A 10,587-nucleotide genomic window follows, 5' to 3' on the forward strand; every position below is an offset into this window, starting at 1 on the left:
CTGATCTCTGACATGTGTTTCTGTCTGTCTGGTTCATAGGTGACAGTCTCTCAGACGAAGTGACTCTGACTCTTCCTAAAGATGTGATAGAGGGATCAGCCAGATCCTCTGTTTCAGTCATTGGTAAGTTATATTTACATATACAAGCAGAAATGAGATTGGGTTTGGAATTCTAGCGACTTTCATTTGTTTACGTTTACATTTACATTTAATCATTTAGCAGACGCTTTTATCCAAAGCGACTTACAAAAAAGGGGAGAGCAATAGAAACAACGAAACAAACAGGGCCAACAACCTGTAGGAGCTTTAAGAAGTCTCAATTAATTAGCATAGTACACAAGTTTTTTTTTATTTTTTTTTATTTTTTTATATATATATATATAGCCATCTACAATAGCCACCGACAACAAAAACTCACTTACGCAAAATACCGAACACTGGATTTTGATAGCCATGTTTATGGTTTATAGGAGACATATTGGGTCGGGCACTGAGAAATCTTCATGGATTATTACGGATGCCGTACGGCTGTGGAGAGCAAAACATGGCTGTTCTTTCTCCCAATATTTACATTCTGCAGTATCTGGAGAACACGGAGCAGCTCACCTCAGCCATCAGAGAGAGAGCCACAGGCTTCTTGAAGAGCGGTGAGAGATATCAATCATGTCAAGAAAATACTGAGACTTAATACCAAATTATACATTTTTCAACACACCTGAATATCATTCAGTAAAGTTGAATAATCAGACACATTGAGTCAACCCAAACAAACTGTTGATGTATTTACCATTATCAAACTAAACAGGATACCAGAGACAAATGAACTACAAGCATTTTGATGGATCATACACCACATTTGGTTATGGTGATGGGAATACATGGTAAATATATTTTCATCATTACTCTTTTTTCAGTGAAAAAAATTAATTGAAACACCTGATGACATTTTTTTTTTTTTAATTATGTCTTCCAAACCACCAGGTTGACTGCCTTTGTGCTGAGGTCCTTTGGCAAAGCACAGAAATACATATTCATTGATCCACAAATTATTCAGAGTGCAAAGAATTGGTTAATAAGCAGACGGGATTCAGACGGCTGTTTTATCCAACAGGGACAATTGATCCACAACAGAATGAAGGTATTTTGCCTGTTTCTTAAAATTTTTTGTGACCAGTTCTTAGATCAAAGTATAAACTGGGTATTTGTCTTTATTTCTTTTTCCCATATATTCCAGGGTGGAGTGAATGATCATGTGACCATGACGGCCTACATTACTGCATCATTGCTTGAACTGGAAACTCCAGTCACAGTAAGTTCATCTACAGGAAACCCATTATAAACTTATAGAAAAATGACAGCATCACAGCGTCTGTTTTTGTCACAGGATCCTGTCGTCACTAAAGGTTTGTCATGTTTGAGGTCCGTCATTGAGGATATCAAAAACACTTACACCACCGCTCTGCTCGCCTACACTTTCAGTCTGGCTAGAGACACGGCCACTCGACAGCAACTTTTCAAGAAACTGGAGGATGTTGCTATTTCAGATGGTAAGAGGTTTGTTTCTGATGATGTTAGAAAGGCCGAGATCACTGCGTATGCTCTGCTTTCAGTCAGTCGTCATCAGCCGAGAGAGCAGAAGGTGCGAGTGGGACTGTGTGCGCAAAGTGTGCGTCAATAAATAAATGTAAGTTGACTGTTTACCAAGTGAATGCTATGCCGGTTAAGGAGTTTATAAGGCCTTTATACAACGTCATCCTGACATTTGAGTGATGAATATTTACCAGAGATAAAACGCAGTTTATCGCGTGCTGTCGATCGCACGTGAATGTGCTGACTGGGTCTAATAATAACTTGCAATTCGTATTCTATACATTGTAACCAGTGTGTGGTTTGTATGCATGTGTGTGATCATAACTTTAACAGTTGAGGCACTTGCTTTGCAAGTTAATGAACGCGATGTCTCTAATTACGTGCTTTCAGTTAAATCGCGTCATAACTAGTTTCGGTTTTGTGTGCGTTTTACCATTTATGACCGCTAGGTGGCAGTGTTGGTTTAGAATTTCACTGCTTGGATATTGATTCCTTTATTTAATTCTAATAACTTGAGAATTATGTTAATTGAGAGATTTATGTTGGAAACAATGTATTGAGAGAATGTTTGAGCAATGATACTCAATTCACATTGTTAATCTTTATTCCTTTCTCTTTGTAGACCACACTCGTATGTACGCATCCATTCATGCTATAAAGCTGTAAAGCCTGTGAACTACTGTGCTGTGTCCATCCAAAGACTGCCTACAATTAAACCTCATTTGCTTGAACTGATCAAGTCCAATGTGTTTTTACTGACACTCCATTGAAGAATGCTAGATTTAAGCCATCACCTAATACAGTCTAACCGTTCCAGTACTACTATCGAACAGAGGTCCTTCGAGCCGGATCTGGCATTTCTCATGGATAAATAACTGATCAGAATCAATATGCAACCTGAAGAAGCAGCTGCACAGATTGTAAGACCTAAACGGCAGTTTCATCCCCCTGCCTACCTTAAAGACTTTGACCTTACAACTGTGCGCCACAGAGCAGTCAGGCAGCCAGTATCGCCTCACATAACACAGCATGCACAATGGTTTGGAGATACTGCAGAGAACATCCCTTCACCTTCTAACAGAGTATCGAGTCCCATAAGTCAGGGTCCATGGGACACAGTGGATGAATGGTCTGTGGCTGGTGAGAGGGAAGATTCTTTCCGAGATATGGATAACACTAAACTGCAACAACCTAGCGCCATCTATGCCCCAGTTCAGCCAGTTCACCATCCTCAGTCTTCTCCATATCATCGGCCCTGGGAAGGTCACCAGTCTACGCCACTGATACAGAGATCTTTCCCTGCAAAGGATGGGCTACTACCACATCGTGGAGCTGCACCCTACCATCCACAATCAATGTTGTCTCCATCCTTGCCCGCTCCTACCTATGGTCAGCAACGCCAGTCAGCTTACACAACAGCTCCATCTCTAAGGCAACACCAACCTTTTCCTACTACAGCAGTGGGCTCTTCACTCAGTTTGAATCAGGGAACTGGCTATTACAATCTGCCCAACACAGTGCAGGCGAGAACAGTTGAGCCCCGAAGTGACACTAATATGTTAGACATTTTGGAAACAATGATGGGTGAACTTCAGATTATGAAAGATCAGATATTGGCCGCTGCACCTACTAAATCAAACACTGAGTCAGCCATGTGGGGTGAACTTAATCAGCATCATCCATCTCCTTATCAGAGAACAGCTCAGCCAATACCAGGCCTCTATGGAGAGACTTCGGTCCCTCACTGGCATTCATGAACATACCATGAGTTCCCTAGAGAGACATTATCCTAATCAAGTGTGTTATCAGTTTCCACAACCCACGAGGTCAAAGTCAGGCCATAGATCTCCTCATTTCTCAAATATGAACCCTGCAGGGCAAGAAACCACCTACCGAGGTCCAGTGCCGACCATACCCAACTTCTGCATTAAAGACCCCAGCGAGTTTACTCGGTTAAAGATAGCCCTCGAGAACCTCTTACCATCCGATGCTACGGAACTGTTCCGGTACCAAATCCTGCTAGATCATCTAAAGCTAGATGAAGCTCGTCTGGTGGCAGATTCCTACCTCAATTCACCATTTCCATACTCTGAGACCATGGCTGCTCTGAACAAAAGGTTTGGCCAGCCACACAAGTTGGCACTCAAGAAGATTGCCTTGAGTGATGGATTCATCAGATATCCGACGAGGAGATACTGAGGCCTTTGATAATTTTGCATATCAGGGCTCTAGTTGGTATGTTGGAGATGCTTGGAGATGAAGGCGAAGCTGAAGTTCGATGTGGGTCACATGTAGAATGACTGTTGAGTAAGTTATCTGCTAAAATGAGATCAGGATTCCGAAGACAGATGTACCACCGTCCTGGGTCTGTGTATAACCTTCGTGAGTTTTCTGAATGGCTACAGTATGAGGCCTGGTGTCAAAGCAGTGAGGCACAGATAAGTTACAAGAGCCAGAGACCAGAACGTCGGCGAGAAATCAAAACTACTTCTCGTTCAGCTACCATCCTTCATGGAGCAGATGATATTATCATGAAGGTAACCCCAGCACCGGCTCAAGTTAAGCCAGTTTCAGTGGAGAAACCTAAAGCCCTGCCTAGAGCCTTTTGTCCATACTGCGATAAAGAGGATCATTATCTCAGTCAATGTACCACCTTTCAGACCTTTGATAAGCAGCAGATGATAGACTGGATCCAAACCAACCGTCATTGCTGTGGACGTGCACACCAAGCAGCCCATTGCACACTCAGGAAGCCTTGTAGCATCTGCAAAGGGAAGCATTTGCAAATCCTGCATGATGTCAACACAAAGAGTACCAGAGAATGTTCCTGCCTGGTTAGTTCCACCACTGAAACGCTGTACTTGGATAGACCAACTGACTGTAGACGCGTTCTCCTCAAGGTCATTAGGGTCTTGCTATGCTATGGAGGCAGGATACTCGACACCTATGCTGTCATGGATGATGGGTCTGAGTGGACTATTCTACTTCCTGATGCCTCTCATAAGCTCGGCAAACAAGGTCAAACTGAAAACATAGCCTTGCGGACCATACGCCAAGATGTGCAGACCATCAGTGGTACTTCAGTTACCTTTCACATATCTTCTGCGACTGAACCACAGAAGACCTTCAAGATTAATGCAGCATTCACTGCAAAACGCCTTGGTCTGGCTGATTACACGTATCCCATGAGTTTGCTGGAGAAATATAAGCACCTTAAAGATCTTCCCCTTCAAGCCTTTGAAAAAGTGAGTCCTTTACTTCTTATAGGAGCTGACAATACCCACCTGATCACACCGATTGCACATGTCCGAATAGGTCCACCTGGTGGTCCGGCTGTAATAAAGACAAGGCTTGGATGGACGCTGCAGGGACCAGCCAAGATGGTGGAGACCCAATTGCAGCCACAACAGTGCCTTTTCCTGTCCCACACCCCTGCTGAACTGGAGCTCAAAAAAGATGTTGAAAGGCTATGGCAACTTGATGTTCTGCCTTTTCGCTGTGAGAAAGAGGTGACAAGGTCCAGAAAGGATCAGGACGCCATTAACCTCTTAGAGACCAAGACGACTCGCGTTAAGGTGAATGGAATTTTACGTTACGAGACACCCTTGTTGCGCAGAAAGAATTCACCACTCTTTTGTGCTCCCAAAGAGGCTGTGGTCCCAAGTCTCCGAGGTATGACAGCAAGGATTGTATTGTGTTCAATTGCTCTTTCCATTATATGGGACTGAACCTTAATGAATCCTTGATGCCAGGTCCAGCCTTAAGCCCTTCTTTGCTGGGTGTTCTACTTCGCTTCAGGGAGCACTGTGTGGCTATCAGCGGTGATATATGTGGAATGTTCCACCAAGTCCTACTCTTACCTGAGGAGAAGCCCCTCCTGCGCTTTCTCTGGCGTGGTATGAGACAAGATGATCCCCCTGACACCTATGAATGGCAGGTGCTACCATTTGGGACCACCTGCAGCCCCTGCTGTGCCTCCTTCGCCCTCCAGAGACACGTCTCATCGTACAGCACAGCCAATGAAGATGTGAGTCATTCTGTTGAACAATACTTCTATGTGGACAACTGTCTCCAGAGCTTACCATCAGCTCAAGAGGCACGGCAGCTATTGGATAAACTTCGTGAGCTGCTTGCATCTGGAGGGTTTGATATCCATCAATGGGCCAGTAACGTGCAGGAAGTCGTCAGTCACTTGCTACCAGAAGCCAGATCTGCTAAGCTAGAGCTGTGGCTCTCACATGATAAAGTAGACCCCCGTGAACCACCTTGGGTCTGAATTGGCACTGTGAATCCGACCATCTAGGATTCAGACACAGACCTGTCACTTACAGTGCTCTAACGATGCGGAAGATATATCGTGTGTTAGTCAGTCAGTATGACCCCCTTGGTGTCAATTTTCCTTTTACCACTCGAGCCAAGGTGATTGTTCAACAGCTCTGGGCTAGGACAGGAACTGGGATGATCCACACCTCCCTGAGGATATTCAGCAGGCATGGGAGATGTGGGAAGCTGAGCTTCAGTACTTACCTCTTGTAGTACTGCCTAGGTGCTACACTCCATCCAGCATGGACAACCCAGAGGTCACTCAAGAGATCCATATCCTCACCGATGCTCCTGAGAAAGCTTACGGGGCAGTTGCTTACCTTCGCTCAGAAGACCATTGTGGGAATATACACCTTTCCTTCCTCTTAGCCCGATCGCGTGTCGCTTCACGTAAGCAGTGCTGAATTCCTAAACTTGAGCTGTGTGCTGCTCTTACATTAGCGCAGTTGGCCAAGTTGGCTGTAAAGGAGCTCACCTTGAAGATCCAGAAGATCACTTTCTGGACAGATTCAACAACTGTCCTCCACTGGTTACATTCTGAATCCTGCCGCTTCAAGGTGTTTGTGGGTACGAGGGCAGAAATTCAAGAATTAACTGACATCAAAGCTTGGCATTACGTTGACTCTGCCAGGAACCCTGCGGATGATCTTACCCGTGGTAAGAGCCTGAAGGACCTTGGTGAACCCAATCGGTGGACTCAAGGGCCAAAGTTCCTCCTCCAACCACAGAATGCCTGGCCAACACCAGGGCCGATAATTCACAGCCTAGGGCCTGATGACACAACAGAATTAAAGAGAAGTGCATTCTGTGGTATGATTCAATCAACACCGCCGACAGCAGTGAAGTTTAGTACCTGGAAAAACTTGGTCGAAATGGTAGCACTGGAGCTGCATGGGGCGGCAGAACAGAGTGGTTCCCCTCCATCAAGTGCTTACCACAAGGCGGAGCTGATTGCACTGAGACAGGTCCAGTTGGACAGCTTTCCTGAAGACTACCATCTATTGAAGAGCGTAAAGCCTGTTCTTTCTAGCAGTCGCTTACTATGTCTTTCCCCTGAGTTTGACAGAACTAGTGATCTGATACGTGTTGGAGGACGATTGAGACAGGTGGAAGGACTAGACCCAAACACAGTACACCCTATTGTACTGGATCCCAGTCACCCTAACACTTGGTTACTCATAAAAGAATATGATCCTCACCTTTGCCATCCAGGACCAGAACGTGTGTTTGCGGAGCTTCGCCGAAAGGTATGGATACTGAGAGGGAGTGAGGCAGTGAGAAAGCATCAGAGGGCATGTCTTGAATGCTGCAAATGGAGGTCTAAGCCAGCCTCCCGGAAAATGGTTGATCTTCCTCCACCACGACTTCGGCTGTTCAAGCCTGCTTTCCATTCGACCGGAATGGACTGTTTTGGACCTCTTTTGGTCAAGGTGGGATGGAGAAGCGATGGGGACTTCTATTTAAGTGCCTGACCACCAGGGCTGTGCATCTGGAGCTACTGACATCCATAGACAGTGATGCCTTTCTCATGGCACTACGACGGTTCATTGGTCGCCATGGGAAACCTGCAGAGTTATATTCTGACCAAGACACCAACTTCAGAGGGGGAGAAACAGAACTTAAGGAAGCCTTCAATCAGCTCAGTGGTGATCTACAACAGCAGCTAGCGAAACAACAGATTAGCTTCCATTTCAATCCTCCAGCTGCTCTACACTTCGGCGGGGTGTGGGAACGAGAGATTCGTTCACTTAAGGCTGCTCTCTAAACCCCTCTGGGCTCTGAAACAGTCACTGAAGAAGTGCTCCGTACTGTACTTATAGACATAGAGGCCATCCTGAACTCCAAACTACTTGGGTATGTTTCAGCAGACATAGCTAATGTAGATCCGATCACCCCAAACTGCCTTCTGATGGGGCGGCCAGATGGTTCCCTTCCCCAAGTCATATATCCAGTGTCTGAGCTCCTGGGGAGACGAAGATGGAGGCATTCACAAGTATTGTCTGACAGATTCTGGACTTCCTTCATAAAGTACTACTTGCCTGAAATGCAGGCCAGAGAAAAGTGGCAGAATCCATCTGCAAACATCAAACCTGGGAAAGTTGTAATGCTTGTTGACCCCCAGTTACCCCGTTCATTCTGGCAGATCGGGAGAGTAGTGAATGTCTTCCCTGGCGCTGATAATCGAGTCCGGATGGCAGAGGTACAGATAAAGGACAAAGTCTACAAAAGACCCATCGCTCGCCTGATTGTTATGCCAGAGATCCGAGATGAAGGAGATGACACCCACACTAGTGACTAATGGTGGACCATATGATGTCGGCCTTTCAGTGGAGCAAATTTGTAACCAAATTTGGGGGCGGCTGTGTTAGAAAGGCCGAGTTCGATGCGCATGATCCGCTTTCAGTCAGTCGTCATCAGTCGAGAGAGCAGAAGGTGCGAGTGGGACTGTGTGTGCAAAGTTTGCGTCAATAAATAAATGTAAGTTGACTGTTTACCAAGTGAATGCTATGCCGGTTAAGAAGTTTATAAGGCCTTTATACGACGTCATCCTGACATTTGAGTGATGAATATTTACCAGAGATAAAACGCAGTTTATCGCGTGCTGTCGATCGCACGTGAATGTGCTGACTGGGTCAAATAATAACTTGCAATTTGTATTCTATACATTGTAACCAGTGTGTGGTTTGTATGCATGTGTGGGATCATAACTTTCACAGTTGAGGCACTTGCTTTGCAAGTTAATGAACGCGATGTCTCTAATTACGTGCTTTCAGTTAAATCGCGTCATAACTAGTTTCGGTTTTGTGTGTTTTACCGTTTATGACCACTAGGTGGCGGTGTTGGTTTAGAATTTCACTGCTTGGATATTGATTCCTTTATTTAATTCTAATAACTTGAGAATTATGTTAATTGAGAGATTTATGTTGGAAACAATGTATTGAGAGAATGTTTGAGCAATGGTACTCATGACACATTGTTAATCTTTATTCCTTTCTCTTTGTAGACCACACTCGTATGTACGCATCCATTCATGCTATAAAGCTGTAAAGCCTGTGAACTACTGTGCTTTGTCCATCCAAAGACTGCCTACAATTAAACCTCCTTTGCTTGAACTGATCAAGTCCATTGTGTTTTTACCGACACTCCATTGAAGAATGCTAGATTTAAGCCATCACCTAATACAGTCCAACCGTTCCAGTACTACTATCGAACAGATGACTTTCTGTTGTCTTTTGTGACTTTACTATTGTTTTGTCATGCGTGTGTGTCTTTTGTTCTTAAGGGCCTCCTCTCCACTGGTCTCAGTCTGCATCTGCTGATGACTCTGATGACTCTGATTCTCTGGCAGTGGAGATCAGCTCATATGTGCTGCTAGCTGTTCTCACTGCAGATTCAGTCACTACAGCTGATCTGGGCTATGCTAACAGGATTGTCAGCTGGCTTGTGAAGCAGCAGAATGCCTTTGGAGGATTCTTCTCCACACAGGTTACTCAAACTACTCCAATCAACCACATTATTGCTGAATGTGCTGGTGTGAATGAGTAAAAGTGACATTACTGAACACATTTATTTCCCAGGACACAGTGGTGGCTCTTCAGGCTCTGTCTTTGTACGCCACCAAAGTGTTCAGCTCTGACGGCTCCAGCACAGTGACTGTACAGTCAGCAGGAGACACTCACCACTTTGATGTCAATCAGGACAACAAGTTACTGTACCAGGAGAAGCAGCTTCAGAACGTTCCAGCCAAATACAGCCTTGAAGTGAATGGCTCAATCTGTGTGTCTGTGCAGGTCTGCAATGCGTTCAGATTAATTTACTCTCACTCACTTTACATGCTTTACATGGTTTATTAATTTATTTCTGTTTGTGTTGACTCTCTCAGATGGTTCAGTTCTACAACATTCCCACTCCTACTGAAGCTAAAACATTAAGCGTTGATGCTAATATTGAGGGAGACTGCAAAACATTAGGACAAAATTTTAATCTGAAATTCACTGTCAAGTAAGAAAACATCTTAATAGACTCAAAAGCTATATAAACTGAAAAGGCGGATCTCAGTAGTAAAAACTGCAACATTAAAAACTTGAAAAACATCATATGAGTGATGAAAACTGTGTCTTGTTAGTTATTCAAACTTTTGTTCTCACTTATTTGTAAATTTAAATGAGGCATTTAAGAACCGATCCTTTTCCTTTGCTGTTTTCCAGATATGATGGTCTACAGGAAAGAACTAACATGGCCATTGTGGATATTAAACTCTTATCTGGATTCACAGCTGATACATCAATGGTGCGTTTGAGTGATTCATCACAAAATGTGTACAATTTCTAGTGTTCCCTATTTAGAAAATGACAGTCACTTCTTCCCCACAGCTTAGGACTTCTTCCGGAACGTATGCATCACTTGTGAAACGGGTCGATTCCAAAGATGATCATGTCATTGTTTATTTGAAGGAGGTCAGCAACATTCAGAGATCAGCAACATTCATATGCTTTCATGTCATTAGGTTGATTCATAAACATTTTATCTGTAATGTCCATGACTTATGTTTTTTTTCCTCCTGCAGATCCCAAAAAATATTCCATTGAATTACCAGATACAAATGAAACAAGTTCTTCCAGTAAAGAATCTCAAGCCAGCGGTGGTCAAAGTGTACGATTACTACCAAACAAG

At 44.1% G+C, this 10,587-nt stretch overlaps 2 protein-coding genes across 2 annotated transcripts in view; both read left to right on the plus strand.

Annotated features, from left to right (window-relative positions):
* The window catches only part of LOC137084595 (alpha-2-macroglobulin-like), a 57,381-nt gene that overhangs the window by 31,109 nt on the left and 15,685 nt on the right, over window positions 1-10,587 (plus strand). Inside the window, exons 23-34 of the mRNA XM_067450889.1 lie at window positions 40-123; window positions 471-647; window positions 806-881; window positions 982-1,138; window positions 1,235-1,309; window positions 1,385-1,547; window positions 9,197-9,399; window positions 9,492-9,704; window positions 9,797-9,915; window positions 10,122-10,203; window positions 10,287-10,370; window positions 10,481-10,586. Of these exons, the coding sequence (XP_067306990.1) occupies window positions 40-123; window positions 471-647; window positions 806-881; window positions 982-1,138; window positions 1,235-1,309; window positions 1,385-1,547; window positions 9,197-9,399; window positions 9,492-9,704; window positions 9,797-9,915; window positions 10,122-10,203; window positions 10,287-10,370; window positions 10,481-10,586 (1,539 nt within the window). The remainder of the gene's footprint in view (window positions 1-39; window positions 124-470; window positions 648-805; window positions 882-981; window positions 1,139-1,234; window positions 1,310-1,384; window positions 1,548-9,196; window positions 9,400-9,491; window positions 9,705-9,796; window positions 9,916-10,121; window positions 10,204-10,286; window positions 10,371-10,480; window position 10,587) is intronic.
* On the plus strand, window positions 1,545-9,190 carry LOC137084598 (uncharacterized). The gene is made up of 2 exons (XM_067450893.1): window positions 1,545-1,684; window positions 2,213-9,190. Exon 2 carries the CDS (start codon window positions 3,915-3,917, stop codon window positions 5,316-5,318), a length of 1,404 nt encoding a protein of 467 aa, XP_067306994.1. The 5' UTR covers window positions 1,545-1,684; window positions 2,213-3,914; the 3' UTR covers window positions 5,319-9,190.

The sequence above is a fragment of the Pseudorasbora parva genome, chromosome 8, assembly GCF_024679245.1.
Source record: "Pseudorasbora parva isolate DD20220531a chromosome 8, ASM2467924v1, whole genome shotgun sequence".
Lineage (NCBI taxonomy): Eukaryota > Metazoa > Chordata > Actinopteri > Cypriniformes > Gobionidae > Pseudorasbora > Pseudorasbora parva.